This window comes from Rhopalosiphum padi, chromosome 2 (assembly GCF_020882245.1).
Source record: "Rhopalosiphum padi isolate XX-2018 chromosome 2, ASM2088224v1, whole genome shotgun sequence".
Taxonomy (NCBI): Eukaryota; Metazoa; Arthropoda; class Insecta; order Hemiptera; family Aphididae; genus Rhopalosiphum; species Rhopalosiphum padi.
The window spans coordinates 66,360,923-66,385,118 of NC_083598.1; the positions used below are offsets into that span (position 1 = coordinate 66,360,923).

Here is a 24,196-nt window from a genome sequence, read left to right on the forward strand (position 1 = left end):
ATGTATCAATAAATAAATGTATTAAAATATTTATATTTAATTTTTTTGGGCTTTTTTCCGTGAGTTTTATTTTCCGTGGTCATTTTTTCCGCGATTCCCCCTCTCATGGTTTTAACTCAAATACACCTTTGGTAGATAGACGCGTAGACGGTAATAGTTATATATATAGTGTTGATACTTCGTTAGCTTAGAGACGCGAGTTCGACCTAACCTAATACAATTAGTATTAATAATACTGATATCTGACTTATGACAAATATAATTTTGATAATTATTTATTATTATTATTATTATTTTAAAGCAAAATTTAAATTTGACGTTTTTTTATAAAGATTGTTATAGATATTTATCAATGTTTTTATACCAAGTAGTATTAAAAAAAATATGTTGTTGCCATCATACCCTAACCTACAGGCTATAATTATTAATAATTGTACCTACCTATTTCAATTAATTTTTTTTTTTAAATTTGTACAAAATAAAATTTAAATTATGTATTAGTTTTTATAATATTATAATATCATGTATTTTGTTTTAATTGTGTATGCGTGTACTGTGTATAGATATGAATATAATATAATACAATCATTAACGTAAGTAATTTTAAACAGTGAATACCTAATATAATCTAGTTATTATTATAATGTACGTCATAACGTTTTAGATGTTAACTTATTAAAATTCTTTGATATTACATATTATTTATATTAAATTATATAAAACTTGTGTAAATTTATTTATCTCTATATATTTATTCTAGTACATATACTTATTTGTAAATGGTGCACTATAAATGGCTATTTAATTAAGTAATTACAATTTACAGGTACATTTTGACCGTTTGATATCTACTTTTATGTTTAACAAAATGGCATACCAAATATCAAAATGAACTAATATAATTTTATGTTAGAATAAACACATTTTATGGGCAAAAGCGCATTTAAAAAAACCAAAACTAAAATGTTTTAGGAGTCTTTGCAGTTTGCAGTGACTAAGGAGCCTCACCAATAAGTAATAACGTTTAAATTTATTGGGCATTGAGACCAATTTACATCTGGGCACACAAATATCTAACTGGTAAAGGGGGTACCGTCTTTTACCATTAAAAAGACCGTAGTCACTAAAATGTTAAATGTTTATAAGACAAAATAAACAATTAATGTGATAAATGTTTAAAATTAATTTTCTAAATTTACAACATATACTTAACATAGGTACATCGTAGTGGGAAACAATCTGTCTCCCACCTTTTTTTCGAAATAATGATCATAATTTTAGTTGTTTGGTAGGTACTTCAACCAATACCATCTGAACCATTATTAATATAAAACTCCTGCCTAACAGTTGTATAATATTATCATTGGTTAATATATCCCTAAAAATACAAAAATAATAATTTTATAAGCAATATACACATGTTATTTTTTGATAATCATTCAAAATTGTATAATGAATAGTATTTTTTTTTTCGTGAATAATTTACCATAACATAATAGTAGGTAGATAAATATTTCGTAAATAACCTGTTAATATCATAATATTATTTTCGTCACCAGTCATGAAGTCAACAAATACTTTTAATCTGGTTATATATTCATGCTTCATATTGGGTATGTATGTTTAAATATTATAAACGCAGTGTATGTTAATATTATTTAAGTTAGAATTTTAAGAGTTCCTGTTTAAAAATCAAAATTAAAAGTTATTTATTACTACATACTAATATTATAATTTATTATAATCTATGACATATATAATCACATATTATAGAATTCTTTGAGTATATATAAAATAGAGATTCCTTAAAAACTGAAGTATCGTCCTGGTTAATTTAGAGTTTTCATAAATAATATTTTAGTGTAATTTTAAGCATTAATAAAACTATAAACTATGTTGTATAAATTCTAATCTAATTTCTATATTTTTATTAAAATAATGTTGAGGTTTAAATGACGACCATAACTTTTCAATTATAAATTAAGCAGATGATTTTTTTAAATGTTGATAGACGTATCTAAGTATCTGAATTTCAATTTGAATGAGTAGTCTTTGAGGTTGAGGTACCTATTAAAATGTACGTATACATTGTGAATAATAACAGTTAAATGCGGTATTACCAAAATATAAAATATATATAATATTGATTAAATAGAGTATTTCTTATACTCGGAAAATGGTTACAAATTATAGAATGTTTATAGATTAATATTAATTAAGTACCTCAATTTTCAAATCATCATAGCCCCTATATTTTCCAAACCTATTATCATGAACCTATTACCCTTAGTATACATAGTTAAATAACTCAAAAATTATTTGTTTGAGTTTAAAGAAAATATATATTAATCATCAAACAATAGTTTTTTTACTCTATACGAAAATTAATTATTCTATACGAATTATAATTTATAATAATTAATTATTTTAGGAACGGTCGTTTTGTGTGATAGAGAATTAAAAAAACGACAAACAAAATCTTGCAATGAGTAAGTATAATAATTAATAACTATTGATTTTATGTATGATGATTTAACTTTTAAATATATTTTTAAGCACCTAAACATTATAACTAAGTTAAGAATCTTAATTATTATCAAATCTTTTATTTAAGTTGTTTAAAAAAATAACGTTTCTATTCGCCTTTTATAATTATTATTATATATATAAATATAGATAAACATTTATTCTAAACAATACATTTATGAATGTACCACGTGTGTATAAAACACAGATTTAGGTACCAATAGTATCATACAAGATTAATTAATTATAGAATAAATATTATCCTTAACATACTTAGTTTTTTTCTTCTAGAAAAATAGAATACACTTGTGGATCCGGCCAATGCATTGATATCACATCTATTTGTGATGGATTACGAGATTGCATTGACGGATCTGATGAAACAAAAGTTCTATGTGGATCGAACATGTGAGTTGATTATGGTTGAAAATATAAACATATGTTTAATAAAACTATTATATAATAATTAATATTAATATTTTACATTGACATTTAAAGGTGTCCAACATATGCATTCAAGTGCACATACGGTGCTTGTATAAATGTGGAAAGTATATGTGATGGTGTAGAACAGTGTCTTGACGGTTCTGACGAGAAAGGATGTACCGATTTAATTTCACCACCAGTAACTATAGGCTCTGTAGAAAACTCTGAAAATATTACAATGGTATCGGCAACTACAGAATCGTCTACTATATCGACATCTACAGTATCGACAACTAGGACTACTTCATTTCCTACAGTAATTGCACTAAGCAGACCAAACAATCCGATGGAATATTCTTCCAAACAAAAGTACTTGCACTTGAATTTTTGACCTATGCATATTAATTATTAAAATGTCAATATTACGAATATTTCAAGGAATTTAAGTGTTATAAAAAGATACTTAAATTATTTATGTTTATTTTTATGTAGACACAAAATACTTGTTTAATGAAATGGTTTAACATATCATTATTACGTTAATTTTGTCTTTAGCAAAACTTGCGTGATACCAAACACCGAAGGAACCAAGCACTTTTATAAGGATTCAATTGAAAACGTTCCTGTTTCGAATGGGGCTGTTGTTGATCCTTATCGCATAGTTGAAGTAGACTGCGAAGAAGGATATTATAAAATTATTCCGTACAAATTTATGGTTTGTTCTGAGTCTGGACAATGGAAGCCATTTGTTTCTAATGAATTGTGTTTGAGTAAGAACTGTATAATTGTATTAATTTGCTCCATATAAAAAAATAATAATTAAGACAATAAAAGACATGTAGATAAATATCAATTATATTAGACGATATCAAATTTACAATTAATAATTTAATATTTTCCCTATGTTACTAGAAAAATGTCCTCCTATGGTATCAGATATATTAGATATTAAATGTTCACTGAATGGATATAATGTAAATTGTTCAACACCATCAGAACCTGGTACTATATTAACACAATCGTGTAAAGTCATGAATTCACATCATTCATCAAAAGGACATGAAATAACGAGTACTTCTAAAGAGTTGCTTTGTCTTAAAAATGCAGAATGGAATGGACAACTACTAACTAGTTGTACATCACGTAATTAAAATATAATACATTTTCATACAGTATACTTTAATACTGACTTTGCATAAGACAGATTGAAAATTTTGAAGCTCAGTAATTTAGATTTAGATTTTTATAGTTAAATTATTTCCGTACATATAATACTTATTTAGCTTAATTTTTATACTTAAATTTATATATTTTCAAACTGTCAATATTTATTTTTAGTTTTTAAGTTTAATTTTTGTCTAGGATTATCAGAATAGTAATTTGTGTATTAATCTTATACTTCTACAGATAAAGAATTAATCTCAAATAAAATGAAAGAATCATCTGTAACAGCACCTTGGAATGTAGAAATATATAAAATTAATAACGATGGTTATTATTACCGAACATGTGGAGGAACACTGATTGCTCCAAATTTAGTTATCTCTGGTAAAAATTATATTAAACAACATTAAATAAATACATATTTAGTAAAAAATAAATTTTAATTTTTTTGTAGCTGCTCATTGTTTTTGGAAAAAGGGATTAAGGAGGACAATTATAACAAATGAAAACAATATTATTAAAATTGCCGTCGGAAAAGAAACTAATCATTTTTCTGTGATAGACAATAAATATACACAGTTTATAGACGTAAATAATTAATATAAATAATATGAAAACTGATAATTAATACATTAACTAAAAATATTATTATTATTATAATAAAATCTTTAAATTTTTAGATAAAATCAATTTATCTTAAGGAACGTTATGATGGCTCAAATGGAATGTATGCTGATGACATTTCTATAATTGTGTTAGCAACCAACATTGCCTTTAGTAATGGTGTTTTGCCCGCTTCTATCGATTGGTCATCAAAATATTCACTTTCTAATGGAGATTTAGGAAAGGTAAAAACCTTGTTTACAAATTACTCACCGTCTAATATTGTGATTTTTTTAAGATAGTTAACATCATATTTAGCATAGATATGTGTACATTTATATTCGTAATTCCAGAAGAAACTAAAAATTACATCTACATTATTTAAATTGCTTAAATAATATTAAGACATTCATTTATCAATAAAAACTACTTAATAATAACCTCTTTTATTACCTACATACTTTAGTGGTAGTAGTGGTACCTATTTTGGTAACCTATATAGTAATCTTAAATCTATATTGCTGTCATCATCATTAAATTTCCTTATTGTGCAATAATAACTCAAAAACAAAATAGATTATACAAATATGCTATCTATTCGAATATTTAAAACAATTTTTTAACTAACTACTTGTTAATCCTAGGTTTTATAAACCTTGGATTGCTTAGTTATTCTTAAGTTAGTTACCTTTTTTTTTTTATGAATGTGTAATAATTGACTGTTGATTATTAATAGGTACCTACATAGTTATATTTTCAATAACATAATATTCAAATAGTAACATATTATCAAAAGTAATTGGATATTAACATTAAATTTTATTCATCTACTTCTATAGATAAATAGATAATATTATATGTGTATATATGCTCATATAATAAAGTTTATTATTATTTATTTTAAAAAGTATGAGTGGTACAACCACTGTGTTTATTAATTTATTATATCTAATTTTATACCATCTTAATAAATATTGTAAAAATCTTATGTTTTTTAGATGTTTGGTTTGGGAATCAATAATACTTGTACTGGAGAAGATAAATCGATATTAAAATTATATACTTTATCATATATTGACCATAGGACATGTCGGCAAATGTACAGAAATGGATTTGAAAATTACATTACCAGAGATAAAGTTTGCACTGATTATAAATTAGGTAATAAAACACTTATGGTTTTTATAGCTTAGTGGTGTATTTACCGCGGGGGAAGGGGTTGTTTTCTTTTTTTAATTATTCATAGTGTTTATAATCATAAAATATGAGTATCTTTAATTATAAGAACGTATATGACCGAGTTAAAAAATATTAAATACATTATTATTTATTATACATAGTACCTACCTATCTTGTCTAGAGAAAATTATAAAGGTACAATGTAATTTATGTTTTTGTTTAATGTGCATAAACTAAAAAATAAACGTATTAATATATTTTTAAAACTTAAGTTGCAGGAGAAAAAAATCTTTTAGGTTTTGGCGGTTCGGGCTTAATATTTGAACACTATGAACACAATATGCCTGTACAATTTTTAACTGGAGTACTTAGTATCAAGGATTTAAATTCAATGAAATCAGTAGCAGTATTTACAAGTATAAAACATCACATACATTGGATTCGTAATATTTATTTAAATCATGTAAGTGTACCATAAACTGTAAGTGTATAAGTGCTCGAATTGGAGGGGAACGCGGGGAGACGAAGTTTCTCTTCTACTTTTTACCGAGATGGAGGGACGGTAGAAACTACGCCCGAAACAATTTTTTTTTAAATGTAGATTTAAATTGTTTACAATTTTAAATATTTTTTTTAACTAAAATGTCTTTATAGTTTGTTTATATGATAACATCATCATCATAGTTATTAATTGCCTTTCAATAGTGAATGAATGTATGAAATGTATTGGGTGAATTTGAGAAAATTTAGTGCAGATCAATTCACATTCATTTACATGGATTATATTTAGAATTTGTATGTATGCAGCTAAAATTTAGTTTTTTTTTAAAAATTAGTCTTGTTGCGGGAGAGGGATGTGGGAGGCATAGTTCTTCGACCCCACAGTTTTTAAATCATTAGATTAAGCTTCTATACTTATGTTTTCCTGATTCGAGCATTGTATATAACGCATATCGCATATGGAAAAAATAGTACGTATATAACCTATATACCTAGTTGTTATGAGATTATGAATAGTGAATTGTAAAAATTAATAAACACATACTTTTTAAGAAACTTGACATGCATTATTGACATTTTTCCATCCATATAACCTTTCACAGTTGATGTATTATTTAAATCACTTTTATTATTTTGTGACTTTAAGTTAGTATTACATAAATAATAAATATTAGGACGGTTATATTTTAAATATTGTAAAACAAATTTGTAACTTTAAATATAATATAATATTTTATAGTTAATTTATATAGCTATTAACAGTAATTAACAGTTTATTGCATATTTGCATATTGTAATACGCTATGCAATAATATTTTTTAAAGTTAATTATATATATTTTATTAAAGATGAAATATACTTTGAGATGACTCAAAACACGTATAATGTTGAACTGTTAAAAGAATACAATAAAAATAATAATGAATTAGAATTTACAATGAAATGTATTATTATGTTTAATAAATTTAATTAAATCGTTCATAATAGTTTATCATGAAAGTGTCCTCCTTGGGTATCTGCAGATATAATATAATATATTAGGTATAGTTAGTTATATGGAAACTTTCAATTACCTTATAAAATTTTTTTTTTAACATATAAACAGCCAGAAATATAATTTAAAATAATAAAAATCATAAATATTATTGGGTTCAGGAAGGAATATATTTACCATACATAAAACTAAGTTTGGAAATTAAAGGTATATAATATGAAAAGAATTATATAGCAGGTACCAAAAAAATGTAAAATAAATATAATCTTTTGATTTATTAATACAGATATTATACATTTTTTTTAATTATTAAATAAAAATAACATGGCATTTAAGAATGTACTTAATTTTAAACTCTGAATACTTTTTTCAGGGAACTAAACCTAAAAGAATAAGGAGCCAACGTTATACTCCAGTAAATTATTTATTACATAATATTAGTCAAATAGTCATCTCAAAGTTTGTATCAGTCATCGGAACCTCTTCGCTTATATAACTGACCTACTGCACTAAATAAACGTTCCACGTGAGCTGAAGAAGGAGTTGCTGTATTAGATTGAATATACCTATAAGCATTTTTTTAAAACTATTGGAAAATCTATAGTGGAGTTTTAATATTGATGTTTGAAAAATAATTATTTGCAATAATTTGTATATCATTATTTTCAACATATTGGTTTCATTTTAAATAGGTTATAGGTAGGAGCATTGAGCATAATCCAAAACAGTAATGAGTAATGACTAATGACTATCATTTGGTTATTCATGACGAAAATATTTTATTATAATATGTTCTTGAGAATTGTATGTTTGTGATTTGTACCTACTACACCTAACACCTATATCAGAATATTACTTATTAGTATTTATTATTATTATTGTTATTACAATATGTCAATATGTCCGTATGCCGCGGTTTAGTATGTTACCTACATGTGTTTAATTACATTTTTGATTTCCTATTTTAGTAAATGTTTATGTAATATGCACAATCAAACAATAATAATTTTAATATATTTATTACTTATTTATAAAATAACGAGACTTGGATTTGATTAAAAATAACTCGTTATTTATTAAGTATTTAAGTTTATATCAATAAAAATCAGTAAGGTTATAAACGTTAAGTTAATGAAAATTAAATTTAAAAAAATTAAAATTAACTTAACTTTTAACTAACTTTAACTTTTTAACTCGTTTAATGCCCAAAGCTTGGACATTAGACGGTGGCGGTAATGATGAAAAGTAGCCGTAGGTTTCCATTTATATTACTATTGATTGTAGAATACATTATTATTAGGGCGTCCAGTAATTGGGCCACCATTAAATTTTTATAAAATAATATTTAATACGTTTTATTGGGAGTTCAATCAAAAGTTTATTTTGAAATTAGAAGCGCAGGAACATTAAAAGCCAGGAAACGAATTTAAATTTGAAAAAGTTATAGGTAAGTAGATATTATTAATGAAACTAAGAAATACGAAGAAGGTAATTGAGATAGATTTGCATTTGTAAAATTTGTATCATATTATTTAAAAAAAAAAATAATAATCAATGGTATTGTATGATTGTCAAAATTGTCATAACCCTTTCAGTCCCTATATGTACATTACAATATGGGTTGTACGTTGTACCGGCGTCGTCACATGCGAGATTAGTATGTTTAGGATATTGTAATTACAAGCTGTATTAACAAGCTTAAGCTTCCTAATTCCTTACACGCACCTAAACGTAATATAATCGAAAAATATCCTATATTTTAACCTTTACGTATTATAAATAAAAAATATTCCTCTTTAATATTGGATTATTTGGATTTAAACGTAATATTATAACATAATATTTCAAAATCGACAATGTAGAAATCAAAATTATTTATTATAAACTAACTCAAAAGTAAACTAAATCTATGCCAAAAATATACACATCTTATACTGGATAGGTATAAACGAACTATAGGTATCAACGAAAACTGAACGGTAATAGGAATTGAAATCCAAATAATGTTGTTTATACACTAAAATTTATTCGTTTTGAACACGAAAATTATTAAAAAAGAAAACAACATGAAGGTGTACATACCTGCAAGTATGTATATTAAAAAAATATTAGTTTTCAACACCCAACTTAAACGTATAAGTTTTACATAAAATAAACCACATATCCAAGTGTATTTTACATTAAATATAAGTGAAATATATCAGGTACCTATCATATGTTTTCTCTTGTAGTAAATTAATTATTTACTCAAGCATAATAATATACAAATTTTCAATCTTAATATTTTTTTAGATTTTGAGCGAAGCAATGAATATTGATATTGAATGAATATTGATTTTGCAATGATGTGTTTTTTTTAAAGTGACCTGATACAATAAGCACCCAATAAAATGCTTACATTTTTAACTTTGAAAATGGTTTTGGATAGCAAATTGGATCTAGTATATGTGCTTTGGAGAAGTAAAAATTAAAAATTAAGGAAAACGGTCACTTTTTAAGTTAACTTTTGACAAAATCGAATATTTTTGTGTAACTCGAAAACGAATAACCGTGGATATTTGAAATTTTCACTAAATGTTTGTTATAATTTTCTATATACGATAACTCGATCAATTTTTAACATTTTTTTTTTTTATGCCGCCAATAACTGGCCCTAACAGATCCATGGCTATTTCTGATGATGAAAAAGCAAACCTTTTTGGCGAACATTTCTCTAACATTTTCAAACCTCATACTGATATACATCCCAGCACTGAACACCTTGAAAGAATCAACTCATTTATAGACAGTCCCCTTCCAATGTCACTTCCAGCAAAACATACCTCACCAAGTGAAATCAAATTTCTAATAAGTAAATTAAAAGAAAAAAAAGCACCCGGTTATGATCTTATTACCAACAAAATTCTAAATAATCTACCGAAAAAGACAATCATCCTTGTAACTTACATATTTAATTCCATGTTACGGATTTCTTACATTCCATCGATATGGAAATTATCAACAATAATTGTTATTCCTAAGCCCAACAAACCCAAGAATGAAATCACGTCTTATAGACCTATAAGCTTACTGCCTACTCTTGCCAAATTATTTGAAAAAATCATAAGATTAAGAATAAGACCAATACTCCAAACCTTCAACATAATTCCACACTCCCAATTTGGCTTCAGAACGGGTCACTCCACTGTACACCAAATTCACAGACTAACTGATCAAATTTCATCTTCATTTGAAAAAAAGCAATATTGCCCTGGAGTGTTTTTAGATGTAGCCCAGGCGTTCGACAGGGTATGGCACAAGGGTCTACTCTTTATACTCTTTAAATTAAAAATGTTCTTACCTGCCCCATACTTTTTGATAATATGTTCATATTTAGAAAACCGTACTTACGCAGTCCGGTATGGTAACTCTGTCTCGTCATTCTACCCAATTGAAGCAGGAGTTCCCCAAGGTAGTGACCTTTCTCCCGATTTATTTAATGTTTACATGGCTGATATTCCTAAAACCCCAAATACTGTTATAGCCACCTATGCTGACGACACTGCAATTCTTTCACCTGGTATTGATCCTGTAGAAACTGTACATTTTTTACAAACACATTTAGACTTAATAGACAAATGGTCATCCATCTGGAAAATCAAAATTAATCCTGACAAATCAATTTATGTTCCATTTACACTAAAAAAGTCCATACCCCTTCCTCTCTATTTTCAAGGAATACAAATCCCAATATCCTCAGAAGTAAAATACCTCGGTGTCCTAATTGACAAAAGACTGACCTGGGGTCCTCATATCAAGTCAAAAAGAAAAATCCTCAATAGTCGACTCCACTTACTTCGCCCAATTCTGAAATCAAAATTACCCTTCCACACAAAAATAATCATCTACAAATCCTTATTACGGCCTATCTGGGCTTATGCTATCCAAATTTGGGGATGCGCTAAACCATCTCAAATACGTACCCTCCAAGCCTTCCAATGTATCACTCTCCGAATTATCTCTTCCGCACCTTGGTATGTATCAAATTCCACACTCCAAAATGACTTCAAAATAGAAACAGTAAATCAATTAGCCACAAAACACTATAAAAAATTTCACTCTAAATTACAATGTCACTTTAACCCTTTAATCGCTGAACTTGCTTCCAACTCACTTCCTAGTAACCCCCCACGCCGCCTAAAGAGAAATTGGTGTCGTGATCTATTGAATGATTGATGGTTCATTCCATTTAATTTAAATTTAATTTATATCAAGTCAATAATTAATAAATAATTAAAATTAAAAAAATTAATTAAAAAAATTAAAATAACGTTGGGTCTATCACTGGATGGCCTCCCTCCTCATGTGTTCATGTTGTAAATAAAATTGTATGTATGTGTGCTCAAATTTGCTTATTATGCCTTATTGTAGCATAGATTGTAAATATTCTAATAAAAAAATAAAAAAAAAAAAAAAAAAAACATTTTTTTTTGTTATAAATTTATATTTAAAATTATTCGCTGGGTAAAAATGCTATAAAATTTATTACAAAGCACCTCATAATTTCTTAATTTCTCAGTTAAAAATATCGAAAATTTAGTCACAATATTTTATTATAGGTAACCGTTAAGTTAAAATTTTGACTAAATTCGTCAAAATCTCAAAACTGTACAATTATTTAGTAGTTAGAAATTCAAAAACGTTTAGTTTTTATAAGTTTTTCAAGTTTTCAACCTATAGTCTGCTTTGTGAAAACTGGCGGCTAGCCACCGCCATACCCTAAACCTCACCCACCGTGTAGATACTGTAGATGTTGTTTTTCATTCTATTATGAGTTGTGACCATCTGTAGTATTGCGGTACGTGCGGCACGTAACTATTGGCGCTATATTTTTCCGGCGCGGATTCAGGGGGGGAGGCTATGGGTGCTCGGGCAACCCCTGTCGTCTAAGTCACCAACAAAATAAAGTTATATTATTTATTTTTTAAAATAAAAATAATAATATCGGTGCTTTCCGTCATTGTTGTACAACTATGGTAGTTGGTTATCGATAATTAAATAGAAAGTAGAAAGGTATAACATTTTTTTTTTCCAGCACCCCCTGTTTATATTTTCTGGATCCGCGCCTGATTGTTTTGTTCATCAGAACTTAAAACTTTTACGTATATTATATTATTATGAATTTCACAATACTTAATGACATTTTTTATTTATTTTAAAATATTATCTATTTATACTGTTCTATGGTATTTACAGAAAGATGTTTTACATATTTCTTTACTGTAGTTTGAGGAATTAAAGATTAAGAAAGAGGTCTATAGATGTTTTAATTATGTCATTAATCCCATAAAATCAATTACAATAGTATTATAAATATATTTAAAAAATAAAAATTAAATTTCTAGGATATAGATAACTATGACAAAAGTATAACAGGTAATTAAAAAGTTTTGAAAAATAAATAGCATGTACAGAATTTTTTATCACAATTATAGAACTTTATAATGACAACATCATAATATTTATAATTAAATAGTGTACAATGTCATGTAATGAGAACTGTACATAAGTAGTGCAAGTACTGCTTGGGCAGATATGGCAGAATGGGAATACATTGACATATTATTTCTATATTAGCTGATATGCTATATGCCTATATACATTCAAATAAAAACATCATATATTTGATACTTGCTTAAAAGATTCAGAGGAAAAGGTACATTAAAAAATCCATCTAAAAGTGTTACGATAAGTGCATAACTAACATAAATAGTTTACAATTCCCAATATGTTAGATTTGGGTTATACGAATCAAAGTAGCATATTGTACAAACACATTTATACAATAACGCTATGTCGTTCAAAATGGAATTGCGCTGTTTATTGTCTTCACCTCTGTGGTTTATATTTAAATTTATTACAGTTAAAAATGTTTAAATACATTTAATATTGTAATTATAGCCTATCAGTATTTATAATTTTTAATTATACATTGCAATGTAAGATTCAAAATATTTAGAAGTAAAATAAAAGTACACTTCTTTTAACACAAATAAGTCTTATTAAAAATTCACATTTTTGTTCATAAGTTAATTAAGTAAAGTTTTATTAATATGTCAAAATATAATACCATACATTTTTTTAGAAAAATAATAAAGTATGAATTTATATAAAAAAAATTTTAAAAAATAATTAAAGTAATGCTAAAAAAATATTGTATTTTGTTCTATAAGTATTTTAATGATACCTGAGTATCACATTACATCATCATACATGGTAAATTTCTAAATATTTCTTATTTAAATTTAATAAAAAAAATGTTTAATATAAATTAGCAAACATAAATTTCTTTGCTGGTTTTAAACATGATAATATATATAAATATATATATATAATACACTATATGATTTCGCCATTGTTTTATTTTAAATAAGAATATTTTTCCTTGTTAAGGGGAAAACTTAATTGTATTACTCAGATAAAGTAACATGTAATTGCTTAGCAGTTGCGATTAAAACATTGCGTCCTTTTTGTTTGAAATTTGTTATTCTGTAATAAATATTGAGTTATTCCATAATTTATGTGAATATACATAATTATTGATTATTATGTAATTAAATACATTATATTATCTCTTACTCATTACTGAAGTTAGATGTTTCCAAAATAGATACGCCTCGATTAGCATTTGTATTATTTATAGTACAATTATCACCGAGCAGAGTTCTAGTTTTGTCATGCTCCATCAAATTTTTATAAAGCAGTTTTACAACTGGTTCCAGATCAATTGTTATTGTTTTACTTAATTGAAATGATAAAGTATATACATAAGATATTGCAGACAGCAATAAGACACAATCCTATAATAAAATTAAAAACCGTTAATACAAATTCATAATAATACTAGAATATTTTTTATAAATTGAATTATTACATTTTTAAATACATCAGATGAGAATATTACAACTGCATTAGATGAAAAATGTTTTCTTAATTTTGCATTGCTTAAAATCATTGCTGCTAACTGATAACTAGCAAATGGCATTTCGGTGAGGTGTTCATTTAAATCAATTTCATCGATCTAAAATAAAAAAAAAAAACATTTGATAATATAGAAACAATGTATATATTATTAATATAATTTATATTTATATAAATATTAACAGGGCATATTATTTTTGAATCAGGTATTTTTCTGTTATCCTGACTACCACTGGTATAACTTCATTATCTAGACTATATGTGTTGACCATCGTCAGCACTGTTAAATGATAATATTAGTCGTATTTAACAGGCGTTCAGATTTATTATTTTAATTATAATTTAGTATTTATAATTATGAATTTTTGGAATTTACCGAATAGTGAAAAAGATGCTGTTGAATCCTTTCAAGAGAAAGGTTTACTTCCAAGACACCGTCAATGTAAAAATGGTCGTTAAAAAAAATTATACATCGGGAAAAATGAAGTTTTTTGGAAATACAATATTAATAACTAATAAGGCATGTCAACATAAAAGAAATACGCGTATTGGTAATTGGTTTGAAAATAGTCGTTTGTATTTTTTAACAATACTTCATTTTATAAATTGTTGGAGTGTAGAAATGACCTCCATTAAATTTTATTAACAGCATTTGTATATAAAACACGGCATTATATTAATTATATAAATGACAAATTCATGTTGGTCGAGACTTTGAGGAGGTAGTCGAGATAATGAAATTGAGACTCATGCGGTAGTCGGGATAACAGGAAAGTACTTCAAATCATTATTAATATGGTATTTTAGAACATGAAAAAGTAAACTGGATTTAATTAAGTACAACATTATTTAATAACATTGTTTAAAAACTCACTTCTCGAATTTGATTAGCAATAATATTCATTATAGTTTCAATGAGTGTCATAAAAACTTGATTAAATTCCACTGTATTAATTTTATAAATTTCCAAAATCTGCATAATTAAGTTATTACGAAAAGTTTTTGGATCCTAAAAATGATTAAATACATTAAATACTCAGTTAGTAATTTAAAACAGTTTAAATTAAAAATGATTTTTAACATACAATTCATTTTAAATATAAATATAATAGTTATACTTAATATACTGCTATAGCAGTGTAAATAGTGTAATAATTTTAAATACATAAATTTATGTTGTAGTAAGAACTTATAGTAACTAAGGGAGTTAGTAAAAACCCAATTTTACTGATAGTAAAAACTCAATTTATTTTATTATCATCTAGTTTTTATGTCTCATTTCTCAGTTAGAGATATTAATTTTAAATGATTTTTAATACTAGTTTTTATAGTATTAATATCATTTTACATCAAATAGTAATTTAGCTTTAGTATGTGTATTTAAACAATTTATAAAAAAAATATATTCAGTTTTTATTAATTAAACATGGTGCACTGTTGTCATATTAAAATTGTATACTATGTTATTTTATTTATAGTTACATAATCAGCTAGATATTTTTTAGACAATAACAATGAAAATCTTGTTTCATGTGATAAATGAAGATAATATGTATGATTAATTGAGTTCTTGCCGCAATCTTAAGTTACAAATAGCTATTAGTTATTACTAGAATTTATAGTTTTTACTGCAACATAAATAAGAATAAATATATTAATTGTAATATCATATGGTTTTTATTTGGGTGCAAAAATCTATAATTTGTCATAAATAAAATATACAATTAAATAGTTAAGGTATTAATGAATAGCAGCTTTTATTAAATAATCAAGATATTTCTTCTTTTGTTTCATTTTTCCTAATAAAATATTTAAAATAACTCACCCCAATAACACTAATAAAACGATCTGCATTAAACTTAGATTCACTGAGAACTGATATAATACTACAGACACAATTTGTCAGTAATGATGTATCATTGAAAAGATTATCCATGTATTTTAAATAGTTAAAATATTTTGAGACATGTGCTAAAGTTGCAATCATTGATGTTAAAAGCCAAGGACCTAAATAATCTAAACATCAAAAAATAATTTTGTATATCATTTAAGTCATATTCAAATAAATAAATATGTTTTTACAAAAAATAAATGTATATTGTATATAATATCAACTTACTATGCAAGACAGTAGCACAAAATGTAATATAATCATCCAGATATGTTGTATTCACAAAAGTCATTAAACACATATTTAATGTTATTTTATTAACAATTTCTATTATTTTAACAGCAAATTTAATGGTAGCTTCATCTTTATGGTGTAAATCAGAAATAAGAAGATTGCTGGAATTTTAATTAATTTAATTAATTATTGATTTGTGTTTAATAGTTTAACTTATTATTATCAATACTAACTTTGTGACCCAATCTAAAATAGAAGTTTGATACTTTATAATTTCATCAACGTCTTTTTCTTGACTATGATAAATTATATGTAATCGATTATGTAATAAAAATAACTCAATTAAAACTTCATCTGATAATAAGTTACTTAAAACATTATCTGAAGATATTCGGTTTTCAATTGCTGCCTAGATAATAAAAATACATAAATAAATAAAAACTATACATGTATTAGTAAAGTGATTCATACAATAAAATCAGTTCATTAAAATTTTTAAAATTAGCAAAAAACAAATGAGAATACAGTGTTAGAGTTTAAATCAAAACTGAATCATGTGACAAAGAAATAATACTTAGGTTGAACAGAGTACATATTAAAAGCCAAATGATTCTTACTACTTTACTTTTATTTAAAGGTAAGGGGTAGATAAAATAATTGAATCTATTGCAGAGGCAATTTTATGGATTAGATAAGGTGATGAAACTCATTTTCAACCTTTTAATTTTGTTTTTTATACTATTAAAAGCATAAATTACTTGAAACAACAAACACAATACATTATTTTATCAACTTAACAAGTTAATAGTATTTATTAATACTAAATGGATTGTCCATGTTATCATGTCACTTAGAAGAATTATGTATAGGAAAATTATTGAAAAACTTTAACAGAAAATTATATTTTATATTTAAATACTTTAATTTACTATTTTTGTTAGATTAAATATAATATTTCTAATCATGAAAATATTCATACTGAATTTATAAGGGTAATAAGTACCTACAGGGAGAAGTTGAGACAAGCCTTTAAGTAGTGGCAGATTTAAGGGGGGGCTGAAAGGCCAAATTTAAGATTCGCGTTTTTGACTATACCCCCCCTCAAAAAAAAAATTAAATCCTAGATCCGCCACTGCCTATAAGTTATAATATGTATATTGTATACTGACGCTTACGAATAATATGATTAGTTTCATACTATGGTGAATTGACTTAATATCGAATTTAAGGGTAAGAACATTTTTTATTTCATTGATATTTTGATTTAGAAGCAAATAAATAAGGGTTTTAAGACTTATAAATCTTTTCAAATTTAAAAAAAAATAATAATATACAGAAAATGAGTACATGGATATTTTATGGTTTCTTAATGCATTAAATTTATGGCAATGTAAATTATCAATGTGTATACATAAATATGCAACCTATCTAAACTTAGAATAATTTTGAAATATAATCATTTGAAAAATTAATTAATATATTAACTATTTAAAAATGAAGTTTTAACTTACTTTAACACGCTTCAGGTATAAGAAAAGTTCGTAGGTATTTTTTTTATTGACTTCGGAATCTGTAAGTGTTTTTTGTGTTTGAAAATTAGTAAGCATTGAGTTTATTAATAAGATACCAGTCATCGGTTTACATTCATCAAAATTTATTTTGAATCTGACCCTTTTTCCTCTATCAGTTTTAGAATCCTTAAACAAAAAATGTAATATTGCTTAGAATTGACTTTTCAACATAATTTTTATTTTAACAACACTATACCGGGTATTGAGTTTCATTGAGATTTAAAGTTTTGAATGCTTCATCAAACCAAACATTGACAAATTGAAGTATTTCATAGCCTCGTTTCCACATGCATAATGAATAAACCAGAACACTAACTTTTCTCATATCAATTTCTTCTTCTGCGTGTTTTATATCATAAGGCAATTGTTTTAAGGTGGATAATGCTGTGCTTGTTATAGATACATGAGCACTCAATTTCGATATAGGCATTAAACTTGCTAAGCTAATTGCACTGTAGTAAGTATCACCTTCCTATAAGTAATGCAATAACAAATTTATTATTTAGTCAGTAATTGATTAATTTGTTTGCAAATTGTTTTGACTTTTGAGGTAAAAAAATAAAATAAATGAATAATAATTACCTTATAGAACTTAAATACTTTAATTAAACATGTGACAGAAGAATCTTGAATATCTTTTATTTTTTGTTGGTTTTCTTCATTCCTAAATTCATTACGATGGAGTATCATAAGGCAGTTTACACAATCCAAAATACAACATAAATTATTATGTTCATTTTGTTCTATTTCATTATTACTAGCTGATGAGCTGCAAGATGAATTTTGTGTATCATTGGCTGTATCTGGAATATAATACTATTTATGTAAAGCTTTTTGAAATATTCTTATTAACACGTGAATTTTATTACCAGAATCATCATTTGATTTATGCCTTTTTGGGGGCATATCATTTTCTTTGTCTATATTTTTTAAGCGTTCTTCCTTTTTTTTTAGTGCACCATACATAGTTTTTAACAGTGATAAAATAAGTCTGCAAGCACCATTAAAGTCTAAGTGTTTTTCTGAATAAATTATCAGTTTACGAAAAGCACTGGGATTAATTTTATAAAACGTATAAAATCTTTTAAGTGTTGTATGCTTATCCTCTACTTTCTTTCCAATAAAATTATCAAAAATTAAATCAACAAGTAAAAGTCCATTTTGCTTATCTTCACGCTAAATAAATGAAAAAATGAAAATGCAATGGAAAAATTTTAATTATTGATAGACTTAGGTTTATAATAATACATAATATTTTTACTTACAGCAAGTGCAGAAGCAACATCTCTTAAATCAACTATTTTTGTAAAGTTGATTTTATCTTTGGAATCTTCTGCCTGAGAATCAATCTTTTTTATTTTCAATAGGAGATGTATAAAAGCACGTCGAACTTTTTCATTCTCATCATTAAATGTATTTTTCATTTTTGTTATAAGAAAAGGGTTCCTAAAATAACTATGGGATTTAAATTCTTCAAGTAATTGACAAAATCCATAGAATAAAACCCTCCGTACTTCAAATATACTTTCATCAATTAAACGTATAAATATTTTAAAACATTCAATTATTTGATCATCTTCAAATGAATTCCAAAAATATCTCATACAGCTACAAATTCCCTATAAAGATTCAAACCATATTAAGTTAAATTTGTTGAATATATTTTAAATACAACAATTTTAATTGTATTGTTTTAAAGGATCTTTTTTCTTAAATATCATAATATTTAAAAAATTTTAAATTTGGTTCTTGAGAAATAGTTTAGAAATAGATATGAAAGATGATATAGACGAATTAAAAATGTTATAAATATTGTTTTATAAAGTAACTTTAACACATTTAGTTTTTAGTGACAGTAATTACTAATTAATGATATTATTATTGCATTATTTAGATTAGTGGAATGGGCTTAATTTATTGCTTTGGATATTCTTCCAATGAAGTCTGAGCACTAATATGTTAGTGTATTACAACAAAGATTAATTAATATGTTTTTAATAATTTTGTATATATATATAATAAATAAAATGATAAATACAAAAATGTGGCATTAAAAGTAAAAAGTACATACCTAATAATCTCATATAGGTATCATTAACATAATATTTTAACATACTTTTATAGCAGCTATTCGAACTTGAGGACAAACATCCACTAATAAATCCAAAAATGCATTTTGTTGTTTTATTAAAAACCTTGAAGATACTTCTCGACCTTCTCCTCTTTTTTCTAAAGGATAAGCTCTTGCTAAAATATCAGTAGCGTTGCATCTAACCACACTAAATTCACTCTATTTTAGTAGGTACCACAAATAAAAAAAAATAGCTTTAAAAATAAAAACATAAATTTATTTTAAAAGTAAAATTGAAAAGCATACCGTTAGCTGTCTCCAAATAACAGGAGAATATAGCTTGGTTATTACTTTGCTGAACATTAAATGCTTTCTGTGATTTTGCAAACTTTGCAAAAGAATTAAAGCATTACGATAAGTATTAAAAGCTAAACCTGTGCGACGTAATGTTAATGTTTTGGATATTAAGTCAAACATTTCTTCTTCAATAACCTGTAATTATATACTTACTATAGAATTATTAATTACTATTAAGAATTATAAAAAAAAAATTACTTCTTTTATGGATGAATTAGAATTTATCCATGCAATAAAGTATATTTCCCCATATGCTTCAGCTTCTAATTTGTTTGCTTTTGGTAAATTTTGTTTGACTGTTTGATGAAATTTCTACAGAAAATATATAGAATATATTAACATTACATTTTAATAGTTATGTGGTATGAGTTATTTATAATATGCTGTGGTGTTAAAAAAAAAAAATTCAAGTACAGTCAAATCCGCTTAATTAAGACACACCAGGTGGTGATCTATCTGTCCCCGTTATCTGACTGTCTCATTAAACAGATTTTTAATTTAATAAATACATTTGTTCGGGACTCTTTATTTTGTCCCCATTAAACGGATTCTACTGTATATTGACTTTAGTCTTTTAATATAGGCAAATAATATACGTATTGGTCACAAATTATTTGACACTTATAATATTACATGAAATAGTTGTTGACTACATGTAAATATATCTGCTATAGCCAATTTTCCTGTTTCAGTCTCCAAAAACAATATACACTTCATTAATTGTTTTAAATTGGGAACTATTAAATTCAATCCATTTATATTGGAAGATAAAGTGCTTATAAGTTTGCAAAATTCCCACAGTAAAGTAGATAAAACTTTCTACAACATTGAAATAAGGGTAAATATAAAGTACATTTTACAAAAAAAAAAAAAAATCATATTAAATATTATATTATAGGTAGTATCATATACTTACCATATCCATTTTTTTTGTAGTCACTTTAATAGTATCAAATATGTAGTTAAAAGTAAAAACAAAATTTTCAGTTAAAATTAAGTCCAAATTGATTACATTGACAGATCCATTTCGTGTTGATGAAGAAGTTACTAATTGCCAGAAGCAACAGCACATTTTTACTATATCTAATTTAAACTAAAAAAAATAATTAAATTATTCAACAAAGTATATTATGATATTCAGAAAAGTATTAATCACATATTTTACTATCATGTACATCAGTTATGTACTTAAAATTATAAAATACTGTTTAAAAATAGTAATAAAAACAGTCTTTTAATAAATTATACTCCAAGGAAATTAAAAAAAAAATAATTTAGTAGTAAAAAATTTAAGTTGATTTTTTTTCTATATATACTCGTCAACAATTTTGAGTTATCAACATATGTATAAGTAAATTTTATTATTAGAGAATAATAAATAGTAATTAGATCAACAAGCAGAATAAAATATACTATGCCAATTATTGTGACTTGTGAGTCGTAAGTATATGTGAGTTTTTTTTAATGTAATACATTCATTTTTATGATTTTAAATATAAAAAAATGTTTACTTATACAGCATTATATTATCAGTTATAACAGTTTTTTAGTGTTACTTAATTACTATTATTTATATAATACTAATAATATATTAAATAATATAATATTTACCTTATACTTGAGATTTGTAGAGTAAAAAGTTTGAAATACCAGTATAGTTTTATAAAAATAATTTTGTTCATATACACTTATTATGTCTTCATCAGCACATGTAATAGTATAGTTGACAAGGTTTAAAATGGATTGATAACATAACAACGACTCTACATCCTGTGTAAGGTTTTCAACTAGTGTAATTTCCTTAACAAAACCATGTATCAAAATCCATAACTCATTGAAATTGTTTTCATCTAAGTCTTTTAATGAATTGTTATTCTAAACAGACAAAAAAACATTAAATAATTTTTAGCTTTTTAATATTTTAAAGTATTTTAAGTAGGTATTTAATAAAATAATGATAAATAAATGTGAAAGGACAATTTTACAATTGAAATATTGATAGTTTTAAACAAATGTTTTAATAATAAATTCATTGTTTTAAAGAAAAGTATAGATTCAAACAAAATAATCTTACTATTATTTTTAATATGTCTTTTATTGGTTCTGGTAACTTGTTGCATTCTAACAACTTAGCTTTAATAATTTTGAATGATTTTTCGGTCATTTTGATGTGTATTGTCCAATTCAACAGTATATTATCATGACTGAAAAATATTTAAAGTACACAATTTCAAAACTTGATTTATAAATGAACACAAACAAGTACAAAAAAATATCTCTAATGGTGTAAAAGTTATTTAAATGGAATACTATTATAATTACTTATTATTAGTTAAATGATTGTCAACACTGTTTATTCCACATCCTACATTTCGAGGATACTAGAAAAGAAGAAACATTAATTAATAAATAGAAATTAGACACATCACACTAAATAAATAAAAACAGTAAACACAAAATCATACTATCAATGTCCAGATAATAGAAAACAAAAAGTACAAACAATGTTTATGTGATATTTAACCGCCAATTTGAGTAACGGTTGTTCCCGACTTCCGTACATATTATCTTATCACTTATTGATAAGAAGGTCATCGCAACACTGCATACTCTATTGCCTATGTATATATTAAAAGGGGCAATAATAAACAATTCGAGATACAAAATGGATATTATTTCTATTGCACATTCGTACATTACATTACATTGTAAACATCAAGCAATATTGTACACAAACCAATAATTCACAGTATTCAAAAATTATAGTTTACATTCGTTATCAATTAAATTTTACGGCTGTCAGAAAAAAAATCAAACTAATTTAATAATAATTCATTGATCAGTTTTAGGAACTTTCGGAGTCTAGGATTTATCTTGTGGATTTTAATAAATATTTGGCCGACCCATGAGTCATGACCATGGTTTAATAAAGATTGGATTTCTAACATTTGGTATTAGAAATGTTAACAAAATGTATTATTGAAGCATGGCATTATAATAAGATAAGTTCCTAAATTTGTCCATGTGCTGTTCAAGAGAGTGAAGCGTACTAGCGTGCAAAAGGGTCGTTCTTCTTAATTCAATATTCAAGAAAATTCAAATATTTAAGGCCACTAAAAATCACTTTTTTGAAAAAAACTCGTATGCAAGTTTTCGCGGTGAAGGATTTATTTTTCGACTCTGAAACTTTACATGCGTCGTAAGACGGGTTGCTGAAACGGTTTGCGCGCAAAAAAACACGAAATAATCCAGATTTTTATTTTATATTACTGCCGGCCGCGGTTCCTGTTCATTGTTTGCCGTTTTTCACCTAAAAAGCTAAAAATACGTGTTTTTAAAATGGAAGCGTACTCGTGATGCCTCTAAAAACGTTGTAGCGTGCATAAGGGACCATTGGACTTTCTTTCTATATATCAAAAAAATCTCGAAAATCCAAATATTAAGCACTTAAATACGCTAAAACCACTTTTTTGAAAAAAAACTCGTATGCAAGTTTTCACGGTGAAGGATTTATTTTTGAACTCCGAAACCTTACACGCATTACTAGATGCATTGCCGAAACAGTTAACGAACAAAAAAACGCAACATTTTCGCTAAGTACGGTAAAACCACTTTTTTTCGCAGTGAAAGATTTATTTTTCCACTCTGAAAACTTTACACGCATTGTAAGACGGGTTGCCGAAACAGTTTGCGCGCAAAAAACACGAAATAATCGAGAT

General features: G+C 25.5%; 2 protein-coding genes across 4 annotated transcripts; one reads left to right on the plus strand and one right to left on the minus strand.

The window, feature by feature from the left end:
• Positions 1–1,286: 1,286 nt before the first annotated feature.
• Positions 1,287–8,196, plus strand: LOC132919299 (modular serine protease-like). Of its 2 annotated transcripts, XM_060980752.1 has the most exons (12): positions 1,287–1,613; positions 2,432–2,489; positions 2,818–2,934; positions 3,025–3,321; positions 3,508–3,722; positions 3,865–4,095; positions 4,360–4,500; positions 4,571–4,704; positions 4,797–4,964; positions 5,718–5,880; positions 6,171–6,361; positions 7,767–8,196. In XM_060980752.1, the coding sequence occupies exons 1-12, from the start codon at positions 1,562–1,564 to the stop codon at positions 7,887–7,889; spliced, it is 1,890 nt and encodes a 629-aa protein (XP_060836735.1). In that variant the 5' UTR covers positions 1,287–1,561; the 3' UTR covers positions 7,890–8,196. The 2 variants fall into 2 exon arrangements, with proteins under 2 accessions (XP_060836735.1, XP_060836736.1); XM_060980753.1 differs by lacking the exon at positions 1,287–1,613 and having other exon boundaries at positions 2,439–2,489; positions 2,804–2,934.
• A 4,532-nt stretch (positions 8,197–12,728) lies between these two features.
• Positions 12,729–23,055, minus strand: LOC132921372 (condensin-2 complex subunit G2-like). 2 transcript variants are annotated; one of them, XM_060984363.1, is made up of 21 exons: positions 22,981–23,055; positions 22,800–22,858; positions 22,552–22,681; positions 22,089–22,352; positions 21,394–21,570; positions 21,111–21,296; positions 20,676–20,789; positions 20,427–20,612; positions 20,166–20,339; positions 19,315–19,668; positions 18,919–19,225; positions 18,632–18,852; positions 18,246–18,521; positions 17,990–18,175; positions 16,712–16,887; positions 16,473–16,639; positions 16,179–16,369; positions 15,228–15,362; positions 14,307–14,453; positions 14,012–14,232; positions 12,729–13,921 (listed from the first exon to the last, which is right to left on the minus strand). In XM_060984363.1, the coding sequence occupies exons 1-21, from the start codon at positions 23,038–23,040 to the stop codon at positions 13,843–13,845; spliced, it is 3,810 nt and encodes a 1,269-aa protein (XP_060840346.1). In that variant the 5' UTR covers positions 23,041–23,055; the 3' UTR covers positions 12,729–13,842. The 2 variants fall into 2 exon arrangements, with proteins under 2 accessions (XP_060840346.1, XP_060840348.1); XM_060984365.1 differs by having other exon boundaries at positions 22,943–23,028.
• Positions 23,056–24,196: the final 1,141 nt, after the last annotated feature.